The sequence below is a fragment of the Coregonus lavaretus genome, assembly GCF_964263955.1.
Source record: "Coregonus lavaretus genome assembly, contig: HAP1_SCAFFOLD_1064, whole genome shotgun sequence".
NCBI lineage: Eukaryota > Metazoa > Chordata > Actinopteri > Salmoniformes > Salmonidae > Coregonus > Coregonus lavaretus.
The window spans coordinates 26,480-51,847 of NW_028159305.1; the positions used below are offsets into that span (position 1 = coordinate 26,480).

Genomic DNA, 25,368 nt, shown 5'->3' on the forward strand with positions numbered 1-25,368 from the left:
ATCTCCAATGATATTAAAGTACAATTCTGAACATTACTGATATACTGAGTGGCAAGTCAAGACATCTGCTGGGTTTTTATTGTTTGGTTAATAGCACCACCGGCTGGACAGGTTTAATGTTGCTTGACTGAGCAGGATGTGAGAATAAAAGATGCCAAATTTAGGGCCGGTTTCCCGGACATCTCCATTGAACATGCTTTTTAGTCTAGGACTAGGCTTCATCTGTGTCCGGGAAACCGGCCCATATAGTTCAATTAGCAAGTAAGTAACACTACCTGTTCCATGATACTGAGGAAAATGACATTGAGACAGAGAACCAATTGAGAAAACATTTCAATGGTTCTGAATGACAACCAACATACATTAACAGCATACATCATGATTAATGTAAATGTATAAGATTAAAACGTTGCACTTACAAATAATATGAATGCATTGAATTGTAATTCACAACATCTTCTGAAGATGAAATCAATCAAATCATTGTACATAAAAACAGAGCAGAATGAATCATCACATCTGGGGACCATCACCATCAGCATGACTAGTATCTATGTGGACCCGACTACAGTTTAACCAGCTCAGCTATAGACTACACCAGCATGACTAGTATCTATGTGGACCCTACTACAGTTTAACCAGCTCAGCTATAGACTACACCAGCATGACTAGTATCTATGTGGACCCTACTACAGTTTAACTAGCTCAGCTATATACACCAGCATGACTAGTATCTATGTGGACCCTACTACAGTTTAACCAGCTCAGCTATAGACTACACCAGCATGACTAGTATCTATGTGGACCCTACTACAGTTTAACCAGCTCAGCTATAGACTACACCAGCATGACTAGTATCTATGTGGACCCTACTACAGTTTAACCAGCTCAGCTATAGACTACACCAGCATGACTAGTATCTATGTGGACCCTACTACAGTTTAACCAGCTCAGCAGTACTATCATAGAGCCAAAACCCAGGATAGAGGGGCTGAGTGAATGTGGTCTGGACTCTGTGGAGGAGGGTCATTGTGTCAGAGACACTGTAGAAGGACAGAGTACCTGCCTTGTGATCCAGGTACACTCCTACTCTGGAGGACCGAAGGCCTGATACTTTAGTCTTAACATTATTGTGTCTGAACCAATAACTACCACTATAACACTGTAAACTCCAGGACTTGTTGTTGTGTCCAAATCCACCATCTGTCCCTGTTCTGCTGATGTCTTTATATGAGACTGATGTATCAACACCCCCCCCACTCCACTCCACCTCCCAGTAACAGTGTCCAGACAGACCCTCTCTACACAGAACCATACTGTATTTGGTGAATCTGTCTGGATGAACAGGATATGGTTGGACTTGGTCTGTACGTGTCACCTTTCTGTTCCCTTCAGACAGAGAGAGGTGTGTGCCTGCTGTGTTTGGGTCCAGTGTGAGCTGACAGGAATCTGGGAGAAGAGCAGAGACCAATGAGGGGAGTTAGAACAATAAGTTAAGTCAGATACTGTATCTACCCTGTCTTTGATTAGAGCACAGCAGAGATCAAATCAGAGAAATATGAGGAGTCAGATAGATACCCAGTCTTTGATTAGATCTACTATTGCTATATATTTCTAGAGGGATTGTTAGGAGTGTCAGTAAAAAGAGACTGTTAGTTACTTCAGAATAAAGAGACTCACATTGTAAGAACTGTTCTCTGGTCTTGGGCTCTGGAGGCAGTATACCATCCACTATATTCACTACAGACACACAAACACATTCACAGAGAGAGGGAATGTTATCATCATACCATATTCCACATGTATATGACTAGTAGGGAACTTTCAATGGTCTAAAGTTGATGTTCTTATTATTTTCAACACACCTGTAGTGGAGATCTTGGTCCATTCTCCTTTTAGGACGTCTTCTAGTTTCTCTCTCAGTTCAGACACAATCTTACTCATATCTCCAAAGTACTGAAGAGGACGGACAACGATGCTGGGTAAGTCTGAAGATACACTGGTACCGGAGAGAGACTGATAGCTCTGGAGAGAGAGAGAGAGAGGGTGAGAGAGAGAGAGAGAGAGAGAGAGAGAGAGAGAGAGAGAGGGTGAGAGAGTGAGAGAGAGAGAGAGAGAGAGAGAGAGAGAGAGAGAGAGAGAGAGAGAGAGAGAGAGAGAGAGAGAGAGAGAGAGAGAGAGAGAGAGAGAGAGAGAGAACAGAACCAAATGATTGAGAGTTTCACATTGAGTTTTAATTTCATATCACATGTATTAAGGCAGTTTAGTTACCTGGAGGAAATGGATGTGATCCTCTGTGTGTGAGAGCTGCTCCAGCTCAGTGCTTCTCTTCCTCAGCTCAGCTATCTCCTGCTCCAGTTGCTCCAGGAGTCCTTCAGCTTGACTCACTTGAGCCTTCTCTTGGGCTCTGATCAGCTCCTTCACCTCAGAGCGCCTTCTCTCAATGGAGCGGATCAGCTCAGTAAAGATCTTATCACTGTCCTCCACTGCTGCCTGTGCAGAGCTCTGTTAAGAGAGAGAGAGAGAGAGAGAGAGAGAGAGAGAGAGAGAGAGAGAGAGAGAGAGAGAGAGAGAGAGAGAGAGAGAGAGAGAGAGAGAGAGAGACTGACTTGTCTTACTTTAATGAGCCATCCTCATTACACTAACACCCCCACCCCTAAAAGCACATTGCGTGCAGGTCCACAAGCAGAACGCCTGGAAGCTGCGGAGGTGCACTAATTTGCGTGCACTAATTTAAAAATCACTAACTTGCGCTGCAGGTCCACAAGCAGACCACCGGGGGCGTTGAGAATGGCCAATTTAAGCCATAGAGAGGATGCCACCAAGTTGTTGATGATCAGCACCACCCCTCTGTATGACACTTGGGAGATTAGCCACCTCCACTTCATCAGCCTCAACACCACCGCTTGTGACACTCCTTCCCAGTTCTTCCTATCCCAACCCTCCGAGCCCAGATACACCCCAAGCATCTTGAGCCACTCACAGCCCCACTGCAACCCCCCTGGAAGCTGCGGAGGTGCCCTGTCCCTCCATGACCCACATAACAGAGCCTCACTCTTGCCCCAGTTTACCTAAGCAGAAGACGCCCCCTCGTACACCCTCAAACTATTCTCCAGGGCCTGTAGGTTCTGCTCATCCCTAACCAACACAGACGTCATCAGCGCCATGCTCTACCAGCTGAGCTACAGAGTTCTGCCCTCTATAAATCAGAGTACAACTCCACAGCCTCATCTCCTCACAACAGAAGTTACCCACCCATCAGCCTCCCTCATCTCCCCACAACAGAAGTTACCCACCCATCAGGCTCCCTCATCTCCCCACAACAGAAGTTACCCACCCATCAGGATCCCTCATCTCCCCCACAACAGAAGTTGCCCACCCATCAGGATCCCTCATCTCCCCCACAACAGAAGTTACCCACCCATCAGGCTCCCTCATCTCCCCACAACAGAAGTTACCCACCCATCAGGCTCCATCATCTCCCCACAACAGAAGTTACCCACCCATCAGGCTCCCTCATCTCCCCACAACAGAAGTTACCCACCCATCAGACAAACGTAAAACAAGGGATTTTCTTGGTTTCCCCACTCTGTTTTTCCAACCCCTCTGGTGAAACAGAGAACTGAGCCCTTTAATATAATATAACATAATGTGCCATTTTGCAGACGCTTTTATCCAAAGCGACTTACAGTCGATAATATATATATTATTTTTGCATGGGTGGTCCCGGGGATCGAACCCACTACCCTGGCGTTACAAACGCTGTGCTCTACCAGTTGAGCTACAGAGGACCAGGTGCAGACACATTTATGAAAGCAAAGACAAGGTCATTATTTGGGCTCTAAACACTAACAACCTACCCTTACATACCTCTTTTGCTACCCCTGCACTAAGATTTCTGCCATGGCATTTAAATGTTTTTGGTTTACATATTCCCCCAGTCTTTGCCGCCGTTCATGTTAAGGAAGTCTAACCGTGAAATCTCCATAAGAGGTGGGAGGGAAGTCACCACAATCAGAAACCAGTAGAGAAGCCCATAAAGCCCATGCCAGAAAAAAACATAAATTTAAGCAGATTCTGAAGACATGCCCTTATGAACCCATGACCCATTTTCTCAGCCTATACCGCTTCCTGGGTGAGAGGACACTAAACCCGTCTGAAAACGAGACGCCTTGTCCTCCGCTCCCGCAGACTAACCTCCCCCCTCTTCCTCCTCCTCCATTGGCACGGTACCGTCCTCCTCCTCCCCAGTCTCTGCCCCCTTGCACTTCCCCCCTGATCAGAGCCTCTTCCCCAATGACAGGCAATATTTCCTGGGATGAGCCCACCAAGCCTTCGCCCACCGGAGTCTCTGTTACTACAGAAACCTGCCTCAGCTCATGTAGCCCAGCTGCAACCCTCCCCACCACCGCTTTCTCCACGGCCTGCGCACCACCACTTGGCCATGCACTACTACCGTGTAGCTCAGTTGGTAGAGCATGGCGCTTGCAACACCAGGGTTGTGGGTTCGTTTCCCATGGGGGGACAGTATGAAAATGTATGCACTCACTAACTGTAATTCGCTCTGGATAAGAGCATCTGCTAAATGACTAAAATGTAAACAATTTATTCTCCTCCCTCCTGGTACCCCTGCCATTTATTTGCAATTCTGAGTAATCACTATTTTAGTAAGGATTAGTAAGGAAAAACACTTTATTCAGTACTACTGCAGTTGCTTAATAATTCCAATAGATGGCAGCATAAGACCATGAATGACATTTCAGAAGATTAGTTTAGTTCTCTCCCTGGATACACCACCACTCCCCCTCACAGGAAAACTCCTGCCTGAGCTTTTTACTGTCCCTTTCCACACTGCTAACGCAAGAGGAAGGACTGAAAACACATTACTGTGAAGTAATATAATGATGAGTCATGTTTATTATTACCTGTTTTTATGGTCATGTTTTGAAATTATACTTCATTACTATAATGATTATCAATACGCCTGAACATTAATTCAGTCACCTCTGGTCGACAAAAACCTATTTTCCTAGTACATTAATTGTCAAATTCATCAACCAGTGTCGTGTATGAAGATTATGACTATTCTAGAGGGACAAAGAGTGGATGTTTATCTTAGTTTAAAAGTAGCCAGTTGTAGGGTGACGCCCCAGGGGAGACAGGTGATTGGACAGCAGAGGGAGCAACCCATATTTTTACATTGTTTATAAGTACAGGCTGGAGGAAGGGGGTGTTAGAAACAGACAGATTATGTTTGGGACGCTGTTTCTCCAGACCCTGCAAGTCTGTAACTCATGCTGAAAGCTTGTGATATGAATAAAACTTATGATCAAGGTTCAGTATGAGCGGACTCCTTTGTTTGACAGCAATGAGCACCAGCACACGACGTGACACGACACAATGGAGGCTCCGCTGAGATTGGTCTGCAACTTCCCTTTGTTTCATTCATGAGGATCGAGATGACTACCGCTCAAGCCGGCTAAAAGGTGAGATTCCTCACAAATTATTGGGCGTTAGTTGTTTGGCTGGCTTGTGAATGTGCGCTGGTGAAGGTGTACCATGTAAATTACTTGGGATTGTGCTGGTGTGGTGCTATTGCGGTCGACTAGGGGTCTGTAATAATTATTCTAAAATTTGGTTTAATAGGTAAACGGCAAATAATAGGAAGTCTAGAACAATTGATTGGTAGTGAATAAAGGCAGGAATACGTATACACAATTAGGGCATTGTGAATCTGATAAGACCTCGAAACGGGGCCATCATATAGGATGGGCCATAAAATCCTCTAACGCATTAGGTGTTGAAGGTGTGTTCTGGGAACCCGGGTTTTTGGAATATGTTCAATTGCATGTTACCGCTCAGCGGGTGGTTGACGAAGCATTTTGTTTGATGTAACCTCTCATAGGATATCCATGAACTCACGGCAGCATAAAGTTAGTGGTAAAGGGAAAATAATTTAGGCACAATGCAGGGTACCTGGTGCGTGTTGCAAGCCACAGGTTAGCTAAAGGCTAATGCTAATGCTGATGCTAAATGCTGGTTGTGTTTCATGCCATATTGTACATAAAGGCTAAATGCTAAATGCTAATTGTGTTGCGTGCTACATGCTAACGGGTGTCCTTAGGGGGCCATTGCGATGGAATAAGCCTCTTAAATTATGTTTGTGTGTGTAGAATTCAGAGTTCTATGCAATTGTGAGCTCTGTTAAGTGTAATTGTTTGATTATAAGGGGTAAAATAGTGAAGCTGTAGCGGAATGCTAGCGTTCTATTGTCTGGGAATCGTATCGATTAATGTATTGCGCATGCGTTTAATTTTACGACACTACACTACAAAACGGGGGAGTTTATGGCACGAGATTATGAGACGTTGGTTTACGGCACTAGACTACAACACGTTGGTTACTAAAACTACAACAAAGGGGATTGTGGGTAAAGTGTCATATTTCTGTTGGGCTGTGCTGCAGGGGGAGACAGAGAAATAGCCACAGACAAGAGAGATTTGGACACGAATCTTTTAGTTGTTAAAGCGGCGGTTGTTTGAAAAGGAAACTATTTGTTGAGATGTAGTGAATTTATAAATTAAATATATGTTGACGGATTATAATAAATTAAATTAAATGACGATTAAAATAAATAAAAAGGTTATTGAGCTATTTAGTCCTGAGTTAAGTCTTAGAGCGAATGTGAACGAAGGAATATTGAATATGCTTGAAGTAACTCAGTATTGCATTAACTACTAAAATCTTTTTCTGTGTCTCTGTTCTTTTGTCATATGAGAGGAACGATGGAGAGAGAGAGAGAAAGAGAGGGGGTGCTGACGTATACATCACGTCACGTGACGCGACGGAGGATCGAGTCAAAATGGTTTTGGTACTGGTCTCTTTGCAAAATCTTCCCCTACAGGATATTGGATGTTATGACAATTTCACAGAGGCTTGGCAACAGACTGGTCATTTGAATAAAATTTGCATTTTGGAGTCTCTGGCATCACTTGGGTTTGATTGCAGTTGTGTTGAAAATTGAGTACTGACATTATTCTGTAAAATTAAGATAATTAGGTGCTTATAGAGCAAGGGGGTTTATGGGAATTGTAGTGTTGTAAGGTTAGAGGGCTTTGTTTTTAGGATTGGTAAGATAGCCACTAATGGATAAATTGGTAAGATAGGATATAGAAATAAAAAATTGGTTTTAATTATTCATAATTTTTAAGAGATTTTTTTATTTTGATTAGAAATATTTTTTGAATAAAAATTTTAATTGATTATATTTTATTTTAATTGGAAATGTTTTTTGAATAATTTTTTTAAATATTCATATTTTGGTTGATTGATTTAAAAAACAAACAACAACAAAAAAAAATGTTTTTTTTGGTTTAGGTTTATATTAATAATTAAAGGGGGGAAGCCATAGGCTGTATAGTCTAAAATAAAATAATTCACAATAAAGGAATATAAAAGGGTTGTTACAATGGGAGAAAGGACAGCAAGGCTATGAAAGTCATTACACCTGTTGATATAGTACAAAATAGTAATCCTTTAACTAAAGTATTGCAAGGTTATCCGCCAAATGAAACAAAAGTTGCCCTTCATTCTCAAACAAAAACTGATAAAAGATTCCAGCGATAAGATAAACAAAGGTATAGAGAAAATGCTAAAGGAAGAGAAGGCGACAGAAAACTAATGGCAGAAGTTAGTACACGTTTCTCACATACGGATCTAGCAAAAACACCCCCACCTTATGAGAAGGAAGTAGAGCTTAGGGATGTTTATCCTCAGCTTCCAGTGACCATCCAGGAGGGTGATTATTGCATCAGAGATGAAGATGAATGAATAATAAATAGAGGACAAGCAGAAACGCCAATAAAAATGAATCCAAAACTCCAGAAGTAAGAAAAAACCGAGATGTCTGGAAACTAAGAGAAGAATGAGGTTCGGAAAGATGAGGATGAAGATACAGAAGAGAAGAAAACCTGCTGAGAAAAGGATCCCAAGAATTGGAGAAGAATACATTGAGGTCAAGGAAAGGCCAATAGTAAGAAGATGATGGAAGATTATATTTCGAGGACAGAACTTAGAATATAAGCTTTTGAAGAATACTGATAGGTCAACAACAAGAAGGAACAGGACCAATGAACTCTCAGAAAACTCAGTCATACAACTGGTGGAGAAGACAAGCTTTGGTTAGGAAGAATCAGAGTGCACCAAATCAACAATCACTGCCACAGCTTCAACAGGACCAGTTCCAACCGCAATTGTACCAGCCACCAAGGGGGGTACCAGTTATCCATATCCACAGCCAGTTTCGGGACAGACACAGAATTGGAGAGGAAGAGGACGAGAAGGCTTAGAAGGAGGAGGAAGATTTCAGCTACACTTCCAGCAACTTTCAGAAGAGTGTTATAATTGTGGACAGATTGGTCACTTTACCTGTGACTGCAATGCGCCAGGAGGAAACAACAGAGGACATTTCTAAGGAAGATAAAGGAGCAAGTGAAGATCACCCTGGTCTCCAGGTGAACCCCTACAGGGGTCCGGAGCAAGGATTCTAGAGGTGCCTAGAAGATACGAAGGGGGGTGTCAGCTGGTAGCACCAATTAGGAAGGAAAATATCCAACAATTGAAGTGAAAACAAAGGACTATGAGAAATGATGGTGAATAGTGGAAAAACTTTTATCTGTGTTGAGCCTAAAGAGGTTAAACATCTCACTATGTAAAATTAACTAATTAGGATAGGGATTTGAGGTAGTAAAACAGCTGATTACTCTTAAGGAACCAATTGGGCTCTGCTATAAAAATCAAAGACGAATTAAAATAGACATACTAATATTAGAACATATACCTATTGCATTGTGGGAAAGAGATGCATGGTGTAAATTGAACTGTACAATAAGATGTACACTAGACGACTGTCTGGTAGAGGATTTTTTTAAAAAGAATAGGGTTTTTGGGAATCATATTTGCTTAAAAAGATAATATCATAGGAAGGATAATAATCTATTAGACTGCCTATTAGACAATCTGTCTGGGAAATAAAGTTAAAAGGGGTGACTGTTATTCTGGGTTACATTCCTACACCAAGAGATTTCAAACTAGGCTAAAAGGTGTTTAGTCGTTTGCCAAGTCTGTGTGTGAAGAAGTCAGAAGCAGGTGGGGACTTCCCAATCACATATTCTAAAAAATTGGTAGTAAAGGGATTTTGTGAATAAATCAGTGGAAAAAGGGTTTTAAAAGTTAGGAGAAAAGATTAGATAAAAAAAGTTAGGAGAACTAGGGTTGAAGGAACTCTAAGACAGTAAGCTAAGTTTCAAAGTTAGTAGTAAGAGAGAGAGAACAGTGGTGAATGACATTTTAGAGTTTAGTGGGAAGATAGATATGGTAGGAGTTTAGATCTGTTAGGAGCAGATGCATTGAGAAAGTATGCGTTGCTGAAATGATAAGAGAAGATTGAGGGTGATTGAGTATCTATATTTACAATTCCCAGCAGGAAGATCAAGGTAATTGTAGGTGTATTTTTTATAATCAAAAGTTTGAAAGTGAGGGTTTAGAGTAGGAAGAGAGAGTGAATGTAAGTTACATTTACGTCATTTGACACTAGTGGTGATAGATGGAAGTACAAGCAAAGGGTTCAAAGCTTTGGGGAAACTAGATGAAGTAACAATAAGGATATTAACACACCAGTCTATTAAAACAACAGTGAGAAGCAATTTAACTCTTTCAACATTGATAGTTATTAAAGCCATAAATATATCGCATTTGATTATAAGGGAACCAATAGCTCCAGCACCAATTTTAGAGGAAAAGACTGTTATTAGGGTTAGGATGAGTGATCCAGCTCATCTTCATTGTAGATGTGAGAGATGGAGTGGAGAGGGGACGTTCCTCCCACATGGAGAGATAATTATGGAGAAGAAGTATTGTTATCAGGACCAGAAGTAGAAGCTGTTGCACCTAGTCAAAGGAAGTATAGTTTGTACAACGATATGAAGTGGAAGAGGGTTATGAGTGATTGTTCATTTGTTTTGCGTAATGTTACAGAGAAAGATCAGGGAGAATATATGTGTACTTATCTAGTGCAAGCATTAAAATTTGTTCCGGTTAAGAATTATTGGTTAAAAGGCTATGTAATTCGTAAAGTGACGCTTAAAATGGAAGATGTGAAATCTGTTGAAGCTTCCACAGTCACCGAAGGAGTTCATGAGGAGTAGATTACAGTAGCCACTCCAACAGTAAATAATACACAGAGGATATCGGGAACTTTCCCACTAGAAGTAGTTAAGAGTGTTAATACATCAACTAAATCAACTACTTTAATGGTAACTTTGGAAGGGATTAATGAGGCGACGGCAATAACAAATGTAGGAAGTATGACACCGACACCGACAACAACTTTTCTGAAATTAACGCGGGTAGCAAGAAGGACTCAGGGGTTTATGTTACGGATGGAGAGTGCTGTCAATGATAGTACGAATAGGGTTAAAATAGGAAAGCAGATAGTGGTAGAGACAATATAGATTCATCTGAAATAGTGAAGGATACTATCATGGAGGTACAGGATGAGGTCTTTGATTTTAATGACAGACAAGGAGAGGTATCTGATCAGTACCGCTCGTTAGGGAAGAGAGAAACTAAATGGATGGGTTTGATTCTTCTGTTGTGAAAATTAAAAATGGATGGGCAGGTAGGAATCTTTGGTTCCAGCAGCTAGCTCATTCTGTAAGATCAGTGAGGAATCTTGAGGGTCCATCTCTGTTGAGAATTCCAGCACCAAACATTTTGGAGACGGTCGCTCGACCTCTATCAAGTATGTGTCAATCTTATGCTTTGTCATGGCTATTGTATCAGCAACAATCAGTAACAGATAAAATAATGTCGTTGTCAAAACATTTGTTTAAGGCTAGGGTTAGCTGTTATTGGGTTAAGTAAATTAACTTATGTGAATTTGTTAGATGGGAAGTAAAATCGGGTAAAAGCGAACCCTGAAGCATTGGAGGTGAAACCATTGAGGGCTAAAAGTTGTTTTTGTTCTAATAAAACACATGATGTCAGGGGTATGTTTATGGGAATATCAGATTGTGATGATTATATGATGACTTGGGATAAGCATGAACATAAGGTTAGAGATGACAAATATAATGTAACTTTTTATGTTCCAGGTAGTAAGAAGAGCAGGACTTTGATGGTTAAAAGATTAGCTTTTGACTGACAATGTGACTATTGGGAATTTTAGAGATATTTGGAGGGTTTGTGGTGATGAAGCATATATATTCTTACCCTATGGATGGACAGGATGTTGTTACATGTCAACGTTGAAGCTTCCATATGAGGTTTCTACCATTAAAAGAGGGGTAGCACCAGACACAGATAAATCTGAATCTAGGTTTGGAAATAGGGTGAAAAGGGACATGGCGACATATCATAGTCTGGGAAGCCTATCATTGGAGGATAATTCTAAGAGAGAAGGGGGGACTTTTTCCATGGTATGGTGTAACATTTTTGGCAGATCATATTGATAATATTAGCTATACTTTGATTCCAGATAGTTCAGATAGTATCACTATGCGTTGAAGAATATAAGGGATGCGTTTGGTAGATCTGAAGGAGCTGGATGGTCAGCGAAGACTTGGTTGCAAGATCAGGCCCAGTAGGAGCAGTGATGGATTAGATTTTAATGGCAGCTTTGATAGCACTGTGTGTGATGTTTGTGATTTGTTACTGACCTTTGAGAAAGCTATAATATGGAGATAGGTTGGAGTAGTGATGCCTGGAGACAACACTCACATGCCGTTGTTGACTGTTCCTGATCTGGATGAAGATGGACAAGTGGGACTGGATGATAAATATCCTTTTTGAATATTTGATCATTTTTCATTTTTTTTTTCAATATTAGGGTGATTTTAGTATGATTTTATGAATCAAAGGGGGGAAGTGTATGAATGAATCACATTATCCTATTTCAATATTCTATCATTTATATTGATTCATACATCATTTATATATAAGTTTTATATTCTTAGTTGATATTGATGTTTAATTTGAAGGTGTTGTTTTGCAAAATATACTGTTTGGTCATTTATTTTCTTCCAGAAGCATTTGGGGGAAAAGGTGGAGATTGAAATACTCAAACAAGGACAATATGAAGGGACAATATGAAAGGACAATGACTGGAGGAGATGGAGCTAGGAGGGTGTGGAAAGATTCAGATTCCATCATCAACAATACATTGGAAGAGGAGACTACGGGGGAGATGAAGTGTAGTGGACTACATTCCAGTGTCTGCAATGAAATATAGACATATTTGCATGTGTAATACATAATTTGTGTCATATTCTTAGGTATTAAGTTTTGTAGAATGATATTTGATGTTATTGAATACATGTGGGAATCTTAGATGTTTTTGTTTATTTCGTTGATGCTTAGGGACAGGGAGTCTAGGCAGGGAGGGTCCGATGGGTTGACCAGCCTTGGTGTGGAAATTTTTGGGATAGTATTTTGTTTGCTGGGGCTTTCAGGTGTATTTAATTGCATCATAGTTTCAAATGCATTTATAAAGATTTATGGATTCATCGGGAGTACCTAGGTGGTTGCCTGGGGCAGAGGGACCGTGAGAGAATTTTACTGTGTTGATTGATGGATGGATTTGGAACGAAGGTTGCCAGACAGTTTTTCGCTCTCACACTCCATAAAGATTTGTTCATATTTCATAGTAATGTATTCACACTCCATAAAGATTTGTTCATATTTCATAGAAAGGTATTTACACTCTAGAGGAGAATGTTTTTGGTTTAATGTTAAAGATACTCAATTAGATACATTTTTACTGGTCATAATCCTATTCTGTTTGTTTTCGAGACTTTTAGTTAGTCTCGAAGGGGGGATATGTCGTGTATGAAGATTATGACTATTCTAGAGGGACAAAGAGTGGATGTTTATCTTAGTTTAAAAGTAGCCAGTTGTAGGGTGACGCCCCAGGGGAGACAGGTGATTGGACGGCAGAGGGAGCAACACATATTTTTACATTGTTTATAAGTACAGGCTGGAGGAAGGGGGTGTTAGAAACAGACAGATTATGTTTGGGACGCTGTTTCTCCAGACCCTGCAAGTCTGTAACTCATGCTGAAAGCTTGTGATATGAATAAAACTTATGATCAAGGTTCAGTATGAGCGGACTCCTTTGTTTGACAGCAATGAGCACCAGCACACGACGCAACACGACACCAGCATCGAGCACTCTGCCTTCTCACGCAAGCGAGGGGCATGTTGAGGTAAATATGCTAACCGCGACGGTTGCATTATGTAATTTATTGGTGGGCTGGAAGATGCAGTGTTTTTTCTTTTCTATTCAGAGGCTATTTATTCCCAATATGAGAATTTTATGTAGAAGGTTTTTATAATAAATGTTTACTAGGGTTGAGTTTAGCGAATCTGAGTAGGGATTATTTGGGTTAAATACCTGTCCTTCCTATCAATCATATTGCTGCTTGTAGCCTATAACTGATGTTCCCCACACTAGAAACACCGATAACTACAGTGGGGAAAAAAGTATTTAGTCAGCCACCAATTGTGCAAGTTCTCCCACTTAAATAGATGAGAGAGGCCTGTAATTTTCATCATAGGTACACATCAATTATGACAGACAAAATGAGAGAAAAAAAATCCAGAAAATCACATTGTAGGATTTTTAATGAATTTATTTGCAAATTATGGTGGAAAATAAGTATATGGTCAATAACAAAAGTTTCTTAATACTTTGTTATAAACCCTTTGTTGGCAATGACACAGGTCAAACGTTTTCTGTAAGTCTTCACAAGGTTTTCACACACTGTTGCTGGTATTTTGGCCCATTCCTCCATGCAGATCTCCTCTAGCGCAGTGATGTTTTGGGGCTGTCGCTGGGCAACACGGACTTTCAACTCCCTCCAAAGTTTTTCTATGGGGTTGAGATCTGGAGACTGGCTAGGCCACTTCAGGACCTTGAAATGCTTCTTACGAAGCCACTCCTTCGTTGCCCGGGCGATGTGTTTGGGATCATTGTCATGCTGAAAGACCCAGCCACGTTTCATCTTCAATGCCCTTGCTGATGGAAGGAGGTTTTCACTCAAAATCTCACGATACATGGCCCCATTCATTCTTTCCTTTACATGGATCAGTCATCCTGGTCCCTTTGCAGAAAAACAGCCCCAAAGCATGATGTTTCCACCCCCATGCTTCACAGTAGGTATGGTGTTCTTTGGATGCAACTCAGCATTCTTTGTCCTCCAAACACGACGAGTTGAGTTTTTACCAAAAAGTTCTATTTTGGTTTCATCTGACCATATGACATTCTCCCAATCCTCTTCTGGATCATCCAAATGCACTCTAGCAAACTTCAGATGGGCCTGGACATGTACTGGCTTAAGCAGGGGGACACGTCTGGCACTGCAGGATTTGAGTCCCTGGCGGCGTAGTGTGTTACTGATGGTAGGCTTTGTTACTTTGGTCCCAGCTCTCTACAGGTCATTCACTAGGTCCCCCCGTGTGGTTCTGGGATTTTTGCTCACCGTTCTTGTGATCATTTTGACCCCACAGGGTGAGATCTTGCGTGGAGTCCCAGATCGAGGGAGATTATCAGTGGTCTTGTATGTCTTCCATTTCCTAATAATTGCTCCCACAGTTGATTTCTTCAAACCAAGCTGCTTACCTATTGCAGATTCAGTCTTCCCAGCCTGGTGCAGGTCTACAATTTTGTTTCTGGTGTCCTTTGACAGCTCTTTGGTCTTGGCCATAGTGTAGTTTGGAGTGTGACTGTTTGAGGTTGTGGACAGGTGTCTTTTATACTGATAACAAGTTCAAACAGGTGCCATTAATACAGGCAACGAGTGGAGGACAGAGGAGCCTCTCAAAGAAGAAGTTACAGGTCTGTGAGAGCCAGAAATCTTGCTTGTTTGTAGGTGACCAAATACTTATTTTCCACCATAACCTGCAAATAAATTCATAAATAATCCTACAATGTGATTTTCTGGAGAAAAAAAATCTCAATTTGTCTGTCATAGTTGACGTGTACCTATGATGAAAATTACAGGCCTCTCTCATCTTTTTAAGTGGGAGAACTTGCACAATTGGTGGCTGACTAAATACTTTTTTTCCCCACTTTATCTGTGCTAGCAAACCCTGTGTTCCACCCCTCCCATGTGTAACCTTGAAGTTTGTTAAGAAACAAACACTTGTCTATGAAAAGAGACATGTTTAACGGATTCCGCTTGGCACCCAGCCGAGAGCGCACGAAAACCACTTGCAAATTTACCAAAACTAACCAACTACTTGCAGTCTGTTCGTAAGCAATAAACGGAGGCAGATTAGCCACCACAACTCTTGTCGAAAGAGGCGACAAACCCCTCACAAAAATCACACTCGCAACAAGACAAACCTTTTTCATTAACACAACCACCGCCTTGTTCATTCTGGATGCAGAGTGCAGATGTTCCGCTCCAACCTGTTCGCCGACCATGAGCAAAATTTCCTCCACACCTTTCTCCGGAACGCACCCGAAGCGACAGCGTTTTTTCTCCACTCGGTTGAGGCCATCACGCCGCCCTAACAAACTACCCCTACTCCCCCCTCAACTCTAAACGATAAACAGTGGAAACCAATAAACAAACCCTCCACCATGAGAAAATACATTCATAAAGTACGCAAGAACCAAAAGAAAAAAGAATAGTAGCCCTCCTCAAGAACCACAAAACTCTCACGCAACCAACTTCTTCTTCTATGATATGATGGCGGTCCACAAACCAACGTTAAAGGTGCATGCCACCACCTACTGTGCTGGAGTGTGTGGTCAATCACGGTTTCCAACATTTCTAAATCATCCTACCTAACTCAGTACTTCTGAGAAAATAAAGAAGAGCCCTACTAACTTCTAATAGACCCTCCCCCATCCCCAAAATCCCTTCCAAACCCCCCCAACCCCGTCCAACCTCAATGACCCTACACTTCAATCTTTCCCTCTCTTCAACATACTAACAACAATATAACAACACATGCTCCACCGTTTCATCGACCATACCCTCCAGACACAAACCATTCACATGCTTGCCAACCAGATGTAATGACGAGATCAATGTTCAATGTTCTAAGCACAATCGAGAAAACACCACCTCTTCCTTCCTAATCTGACCTTTGAATCTTGGTCCATCGACCTTTCTGTAAAACTGTAAACTATTCATATAAATACCGGCCCTTGTGCTCAGAGTACCATCTCTTCTGTCACACATCTATCAAAATGGCTCTGATCTTACATTTGGCCTCACCTCTACCCAGTGGAACATTAATATCAATTATATCTAGTTTCAAACCTCTTTTAGCTAACTGGTCTACAATTTCATTCCCTTCCACACCCGAATGTGCTGGGACCCAGCAGAATCTCATTACTACACCCATTCTCTCAATTCTCCATAATAACATTAATACCTCCAATAGCAGGTAACTCCTATTAGATTTACCAGATTATTACCACTGCCTCAGCATACGACACCTTTACGTTCCATTTCTGCGGTATAGTTGATAACCATTGCTATGAACTCTAAGAAGCTAACTTTACTAAAGCATATATCACTCGTTGGCCTATCCCTCTGTGCTGGCACAGATCTACTACTCACAGGGATCCTCTCAGGATCTCTCACCCTTGACCCATCCTCCTCTACTTCCTTCACTGCCTCAGCATACGACACCTTCTGCACTACTCTGACTCTAGCCACCTCAACCTGCCTCTCTCGCACCGGACACTTCCAATCCCCAGCAACATGGGCAACCCTCCAGTTGACACACACAACTTTATCTACCAAAACTACACAATCCTCTATCCCATGCCCTCCTGCACACTTCCCACATCTTGGAATCTCCCTCCTACAAACTGCTGCAACATGACCATAAATGTTGCACCTGAAACAGTGCAGTGGATTCGACACAAAAGCTCTAACAGGATAACTGATATATCCTAACATGACTTTATCGGGTAAAGACTCAAAACTCAAAAGGACTGACAGTGACTCCTCTGTTTCACCACGCTCACCACTGGGTCTGCGTCCCACCAAATGGCGGGAATCACAAACACCAGGAATCTTCAACCTTAATTGCTCCACTTCAACACTTAACGCTACCCCAGAAATCACTCCTTTCAATGGTGCCCTGTTCCTAAGAGCAAAGCAAGAAACAGATCTTGACCCAAGTTGCGTGACACGGAGCGCCCACTCCCTCCGGTCAGAAGAAACACAAACAAATATCACAAGTCCACTACAGGTTACCTTCACTGATTCAACTGCACCCTACTCCTTTCCCACCCACCCTGAAACAACAAATGGATCTGCCAAAAGGTATGGATCCACTTTCTCCAAAAATTTAACTCCTACTGCACCAGATTCTTCTTTATCATGTCCATTGATGCCAGGCTCTGGTTCTGAGCTCTTCACCACACCTTCTACCTCACTTAACTTTCCCTCATTCATTTCCATTTCACCTCCAGAACTCAGTCTGGCGAATGGCTCACTCTGTTTGCACTTGAGTTATAACATTTGAAATGTCTCTATTACTTTGAAACTTTTGTGAGTGTAATGTTTACTGTTAATTTCTGGTGGTTTATTTCACTTTTGTTTAGTATCTATTTCACTTGCTGTGGCAATGTAAACATATGTTTCCCATGCCAATAAAGCCCTTTGAATTCAATTGAATTGAGAGAGAGAGAGGGAGAGAGAGAGAGAGAGAGAGAGAGAGAGCTCCATGTTAATGTATAGGGGACATGAGTCAGTCATGGTTACTCATGGTAATGTGATGAAGTAGCCCCGCCTTCGACAGCCTGTTCCCAACAGTGGGGTCAGTGGGATTGGATAGGGGCCCCTCTCCCTCTCTCTCTCTCTCTCTGACTGGAGGAGAGATGTGAAATGGTGTGTCTCCTCTGGTCAACAATACTCACCTTGAGAGACTCCACAGCCTGTTGGAGCTCCTTCAGCTCCTTCTCTCTCTCCTGGAATCTCTGCTGGACCTTCTGCTGACTCATCCCCAGCTGCCTCTGTGGAGAATCACTCTTCAATGAGCTATCAAGCTTTATTTGTCCAGTAGATCAATAGTATAGTAATGGGACATAGGGCCCATAGAAGATAGGGATTAAAATGTTGAGGAACTGTCTGTGTGAAATTATATTATTATATTGTTATGTGAATGATTATAGTTTTTATGGTAGGCGTACATGTATCAAGGGGTTGAGGCTGAACTTTGGACTCATAAAAGGGCATTCGGAATGATAATGTTGTATGACTTTAGAAAATTGTGAAACATTTGGAGCAAACCCAATATACTCAAGGTTTGTGTTCATATTTGTTCTGCCGTGGATTGATTTCATTTGTATGATCTCATATTCAAACAGCCTTAGTTCCTACTGTAATTATTATTTGTTTATCAGACAGTCACCAACAAGTAGTTCTGGTCTTACCTGTTTCTCAGTCCTCTCTGCTGCAGCTGACACTGTATCATGGCCTTTATGTTCATCCATTGTACACAGCATACAGATACACAGCTGATCGGTACGACAGTAAACCTCCAGCCGTTTGTCATGATGAGAGCAGATCTTCTCCTGTAGTTGTGCGGTGGCTTTGACCAGCTTGTGCTTCTTGAAAGCAGGAGATTCATAGTGAGGTTGTAGGTGAATCTCACAGTAAGAGGCCAGACACGCCAGACAGGACATGAGGGCTTTCTGCTTTCTGGTCCCAGTGCAGACATCACACGCCACATCTCCAGGTCCAGCATAGCACAGAGCAGGAGGGGGAGCAGCCTGGAGTCCTGTCTCCTTCAGTTTCTCCACCACTTCAGCCAACATGTTATTTTTCCTCAGATTAGGCCTTGGAGTGAAGGTCTCTCTGCACTGAGGACAGCTACAGACCCCTTTCAGAACATCCTGATCCCAGCAGCCCTCAATACAGCTCCTACAGTAACTGTGTCCACAGGGAATAACCACTGGCTCCTTCAGTAGATCCAGACAGACAGAACAACAGAACTGGTCCTGGTCCAGCAGAACTCCCTGCTGAGCCATTTGGACGGTTGTTCACTCTCACACAGACAGACGACACAGAGACTCAGATCAGTTCCGTTTCCTCAGAAGAGAGTTTGTGGAGGGGATGGACTTCCTGGTTCTGCCAGAGGGGTGGGGTTAGAGGGAGAGATAGGGAGAGAGGGAAAGAGAGAGAGAGAGAGAGAGAGAGAGAGAGAGAGAGAGAGAGAGAGAGAGAGAGAGTGAGAGAGAACTGTCCACAATGTTAATAGGAACAAAGATTTGTGTTCCTAGGTTAGGGCCCTTAATATGGAATACATTAAATAGAGTGGTTAGTATATATAAAGGGTAACAGTTTCTATGAAGTACATCCAGTCGTCTGAAAAAGTTTGGGCACCCCTCTGAGGCTGCATAATAATTTACTCTGTCGTCACAGAAAATGATCACAGTGGCATGCCATTCATTTTCTAATAAAAGCTGAGTAATGGGGTATTGTCCAGACAAAGATTTTTAGTGTAGCAATATTGAGTTGTATGAAATTAAATCAGATGTGAAAAATAGGCTATGCAAAAATGTGGGCACCTTTGTCATTCTGTTGATTTGAATACCTGTAACTACTTAGCACTGATTAATTGGAACACACAATTGGTTTGGTGAGCTCATTAAGCCTTGAACTTCATAGACACATGCATCCAATCAGTCCCTACACCCAAACGAGGGCATTGCGTTCATCCACCTCTGGCCTGCTGGCCCCCCTACCTCTGCTGAAGCACAGTTCCCGCTCAGCCCAGTCAAAACTGTTCGCTGCTCTGGCACCCCAATGGTGGAACAAGCTCCCTCACGACGTCAGGACAGCGGAGTCACTCACCACCTTCCGGAGACATTTGAAACCCCACCTCTTTAAGGAATACCTGGGATAGGATAAAGTAATCCTTCTACCCACCCTCACCCCACCAAAAAAATTCAATAAATTGTAATGTGGTTATCCCACTGGCTATAAGGTGAATGCACCAATTTGTTAGTCGCTCTGGATAAGAGCGTCTGCTAAATGACGTAAATGTGATTACCCTCCTGCACTCGTTCCACCATGATGATGCCAAGATGGCAGTCATGCAGTAGTGCAGTCCTGTTTCTGTTGTGTGTCTGTAAATAGCCTGTAAATACCCTGTTTTTTTGTATTTTTCGTACATATTTCCCTATCAGACTTTTCATCCTTCTACAAGACATACTTTCCTGCAACCCGCCTCACTCAATGTGGAACGGATTCTATTATTGACTTACCTTTATCTGGAGTCTCCAGTTGAAACTAGCTAGCCAGCTGACTGGCTACTTGCTATTAGTCACAGCTGGCGGTATTTCACCCAGAGCATTGGATTTTTTTTTCTGCGGCATTGATTTGGTCACTGGACATTGATCACCGGATATTCGGCCAGTCTGCACAGCGCGTTATCGACCCAGAACATATCAGTTTTTCTGCCGGAATCACTGAATCACTGGACCTTTAACTCCGGATTTCATCGCTACCAGCTAGCTACAACAAAACGGACGCTGTGGTCTGGCTAATCATCCTGAGCTAGGCCCATCTCCCGTTTATCTACCTCTCTGTCAACCGGACGGGACCACCTAGTATTGACACGGAGCCCCGCCGATCCTACACGACTGGTCTGCCGACAAAATCGTCTGATGTGGTTACGACGTTAACCACGAAGATTCCATCCATCTGCTAGCCCTGGCCCGCTAGCACACGCTAGCCGTGGCCTCTTACTCACTAGTGCTTCACCACCGGACCTTATGATAACTCAGCTATACAGCTGATATCTGCTGGACTGTTCCTTTTTACGGTACTACATCCTGTTTATGTTTAGCCTCAGCCCAAACATGGTTAGTTTATTGTTGTTTCGGTTATTTCTAATTGTACTATATCACTGTAGACCCCCCAGCCTAGCTAAACCTGCCTTAGATAGCTCCTTTGCCCCTCCCCCTATACACGCGGAGACCGACTCAATTGATGCCTCCAGCGATGCTATCTCTTTCATTGTTACCCAACGCTTAGGTTTACCTCCACTTTACTCATATCCTTCCATATCCTTGTCTGTACATAATGCCCTGAATCTTTTCTATAACACCCGGAAATCTGCCCCCTTTATTCTATGTACCCAACGCACTAGAAGACCAGTTCTTAAAGCCTTTAGCCGTATCCTTATTCTAGTCCTCCTCTGTTCCTCTGGTGATGTAGAGGCTAACCCAGGCCCTGCAGCCCTCAGTATCACTCCTACTCCCCAGGCGCTATCATTTGATGACTTCTGTAATCGCAAAAGTCTTGGTTTCTTGCACATAAATATCAGAAGTCTACTTCCTAAGTTTGAGTTATTCACTGCGTTAGCACACTCTGCCAACCCTGATGTTCTAGCACTGTCTGAATCCTGGCTCAGGAAGGCCACCAAAAATTCTGAAATTTCCATCCCCAACTATAACATTTTCCGTCTTGATAGAACTGCCAAAGGGGGTGGAGTTGCAATCTACTGTAGAGATAGCCTGCAGAGCTCTATCATACTATCCAGGTCTGTGCCCAAACAGTTTGAGCTTCTACTTCTAAAAATCCACCTTTCCAGAAATAAGTCTCTCACTGTTGCCGCTTGCTACAGACCCCCCTCAGCCCCCAGCTGTGCCCTGGACACCATATGTGAATTGATTGCCCCCCATTTATCCTCAGAGTTTGTACTGCTTGGTGACCTAAATTGGGATATGCTTAATACCCCAGCCATCCTACAATCCAAGCTAGATGCCCTCAACCTCACGCAAATTATCAACGAACCTACCAGGTACAACCCTAAATCCGTAAACATGGGTACCCTCATAGATATCATCCTGACTAACATACCCTCTAAATACACCTCAGCTGTCTTCAACCAGGATCTCAGCGATCACTGCCTTATTGCCTGCGTCCGTAACGGGTCCGCGGTCAAACGACCACCCCTCATCACTGTCAAAAGCTCCCTAAAACACTTTAGCGAGGAGGCCTTCCTAATTGACCTGGCCCAGGTATCCTGGATGGATATAGATCTCATTCCGTCAGTAGAGGATGCCTGGTTGTTCTTTAAAAGTAATTTCCTCTCAATCTTAAATAAACATGCCCCATTCAAAAAATACAGAACTAAGAACCGATATAGCCCCTGGTTCTCCTCAGACTTGACTGCCCTTGACCAGCACAAAAACATCCTGTGGCGTACAGCATTAGCATCAAATAGCCCCCGCGATATGCAACTTTTCAGGGAAGTTAGGAACCAATATACACAAGCAGTCAGGAAAGCAAAGGCTAACTTTTTCAAACAGAAATTTGCATCCTGTAGCACTAACTCCAAAACGTTTTGGGACACTGTAAAGTCCATGGAGAGTAGTAGTCCTCTGTAGCTCAGCTGGTAGAGCACGGCGCTTGTAACGCCAAGGTAGTGGGTTCGATCCCCGGGACCACCCATACACAAAAATGTATGCACGCACGACTGTAAGTCGCTTTGGATAAAAGCGTCTGCTAAATGGCATATTATTATTATAATAAGAGCACTTCCTCCCAGCTGCCCACTGCACTGAGGCTAGGAAACACTATCACCACCGATAAATCTACAATAATCGAGAATTTCAACAAGCATTTTGCTACAGCTGGCCATGCTTTCCATCTGGCTACCACTAACCCGGCCACCAACTCTGCACCCTCTGCTGCAACTTGCCCATGCCCCCACCGCTTCTCCTTCACACAAATTCAGACAGCTGATGTTTTGAAAGCACTGCAAAATCTGGACCCCTACAAATCAGCTGGGCTAGACAATCTGGACCCTTTCTTTCTAAAACTAGCAGCCGAAATTGTCGCAACCCCTATTACTAGTCTGTTCAACCTCTCTTTCATAACGTCTGAGATCCCCAGAGATTGGAAAGCTGCCGCGGTCATCCCCCTCTTCAAAGGGGGTGACACTCTAGATCCAAACTGCTACAGACCTATATCCATCCTGCCCTGCCTTTCAAAAGTATTCGAAAGCCAAGTTAAAAAACAGATCATCGACCATTTCGAATACCACCGTACCTTCTCCGCTATGCAATCCGGTTTCCGAGCTGGTCACAGGTGCACTTCAGCCACGCTCAAGGTCCTAAACGATATTATAACCGCGATTGATAATAGACAGTACTGTGCAGCCGTCTTCATCGACCTGGCCAAGGCTTTCGACTCTGTCAACCACCGCATTCTTATTGGCAGACTAAATAGCCTTGGTTTCTCAAATGACTGCCTCGCCTGGTTCACCAACTACTTCTCAGATAGAGTTCAGTGTGTCAAATCGGAAGGCCTGTTGTCTGGACCTATGGCAGTCTCTATGGGGGTGCCACAGGGTTCAATTCTTGGGCCGACACTTTTCTCCGTGTATATCAATGATGTCGCTCTTGCTGCTGGTGACTCTCAGATCCACCTCTACGCAGACGACACCATTTTGTATACATCTGGCCCTTCATTGGACACTGTGTTAACAAACCTCCAAACGAGCTTCAATGCCATACAACAATCCTTCAGTAGCCTCCAACTGCTCTTAAACACTAGTAAAACTCAATGCACGCTTTTCAATCGAACGCTGCTGGCACCCGCCCACCCGACTAGAATCACCACTCTCGACGGGTCTGACCTAGAGTATGTGGACAACTACAAATACCTAGGTGTCTGGTTAGACTGTAAACTCAACTTCCAGACTCACATAAAGAATCTCCAATCCAAAGTTAAATCTAGAATCGGCTTCCTATTTCGCAACAAAGCCTCCTTCACTCATGCTGCCAAACATGCCCTCGTAAAACTGACTATCCTACCGATCCTTGACTTCGGCGATGTCATTTACAAAATAGCCTCCAACACTCTACTCAGCAAATTGGATGTAGTCTATCACAGTGCCATCCGTTTTGTCTCCAAAGCCCCATACACTACCCACCACTGTGACCTGTACGCTCTTGTTGGCTGGTCCTCACTACATGTTCGTCGTCAAACCCACTGGCTCCAGGCCATCTATAAATCACTGTTAGGCATATCACCGCCTTATCTTAGCTCATTGGTCACCATAGCAGCACCCACCCGTAGTCTGCGCTCCAGCAGGTATATCTCACTGGTCATTCCCAAAGCCAACACCTCCTTTGGCCGCCATTCCTTCCAGTTCTCTGCTGCCAATGACTGGAACGAATTGCAAAAATCTCTGAAGCTGGAGACTCTTATCTCCCTCAATAACTTTAAGCATCAGTTGTCAGAGCACTTTACCGATCACTGCACCTGTACACAGCCCATCTAAAATTAGCCCACCCAACTACCTCATCCCTATATTGTTATTTATTTTGCTCTTTTGCACCCCAGTATCTCTATTTGCACATAATCTCTTGCACATCTAGCATTCCAGTGTTAATACTATTGTAATTATTCTGCACTATAGCCTATTTATTGCCTTACCTCCATAACTTGCTACATTTGCACACACTGTATATATATTTTCTGTTGTATTTCTGACTTTATGTTTTTTTACCCCATATGTAACTCTGTGTTGTTGTTTTTTATTGCACTACTATGCTTTATCTTGGCCAGGTCGCAGTTGTAAATGAGAACCTGTTCTCAACTGGCTTACCTGGTTAAATAAAGGTGAAATAAAAAAAATAAAAAAATAAATAGCGGTTATTAGGCCTACCGTATGAGGTGATTGCAAACTCCAAGAACAAATCGCGTAACATCCAATTGACCCGACATAGTGAATCTACCCAAGCCAGGGCCGCCGCCGCATTCCGCGGCCCAGCTGTCAAACATTCAACAACTCAGAATTGGCTTGCTTTCAAAACTAAGTTCTGGGCAATGGATAGTCTCGCTGCTATGATACAAATGCATCTATAAAATAAAAACAAAAGACTGCACTAAACTGTCCTTGTTGTCTGTTTCAGATAGGCCTATAGAGTGCCCTTCAAATCTACGCCTAATTTAGGCTTTAACATACCATGTCATTCGTTGACAATAACAATAATGTATTGTCTTTCATCAGCAAAAAGGTTAGGGGCAGGCAACAAAACATTTATATATTTTGAGACTAAGATCCAGAGAATTGTGAATGCGCACGTTACGTGTTTACGCGAATGTGGATAGCGAATATATCCAACAAAGAGAACATACTATAGGCTATAAATCACCTATCTGTCCCTAGATGTCTCAGTCGGGATATATTAGTAGCATATATCTTTGCACTTAATACCCAGTTTATCTTTTGACACTTACCGACTTTGAACGGGTGATGTATACTGCCTGAAACGCGTTTTTTATTGGCCGGAATCTCTTTCCATGTCAGAATCACACG

The 25,368-nt window shown here is 42.7% G+C and overlaps 1 protein-coding gene across 1 annotated transcript; it reads right to left on the reverse strand.

Annotated features, from left to right (window-relative positions):
• Positions 1-569: 569 nt before the first annotated feature.
• Positions 570-19,073, reverse strand: LOC311123034 (tripartite motif-containing protein 16-like). Its single transcript, XM_084197323.1, has 6 exons — positions 18,461-19,073; positions 17,945-18,040; positions 2,272-2,505; positions 1,876-2,025; positions 1,681-1,714; positions 570-1,449 (listed from the first exon to the last, which is right to left on the reverse strand). Exons 1-6 carry the CDS (start codon positions 19,055-19,057, stop codon positions 935-937), a joined length of 1,626 nt encoding a protein of 541 aa, XP_084053449.1. The 5' UTR covers positions 19,058-19,073; the 3' UTR covers positions 570-934.
• Positions 19,074-25,368: the final 6,295 nt, after the last annotated feature.

Coding starts and splice junctions, on each gene's coding strand:
- LOC311123034 (XM_084197323.1), bottom strand. CDS start 19,057: ATGGCTCAGCAGGGAGTTCTGCTGGACCAGGACCAGTTCTGTTGTTCT. Junction 2,506..17,944: donor AGGCTGTGGAGTCTCTCAAG/GTGAGTATTGTT, acceptor CTCTCTTAACAG/AGCTCTGCACAGGCAGCAGT. Junction 1,450..1,680: donor CAGAGAACAGTTCTTACAAT/GTGAGTCTCTTT, acceptor CTCTTCTCCCAG/ATTCCTGTCAGCTCACACTG.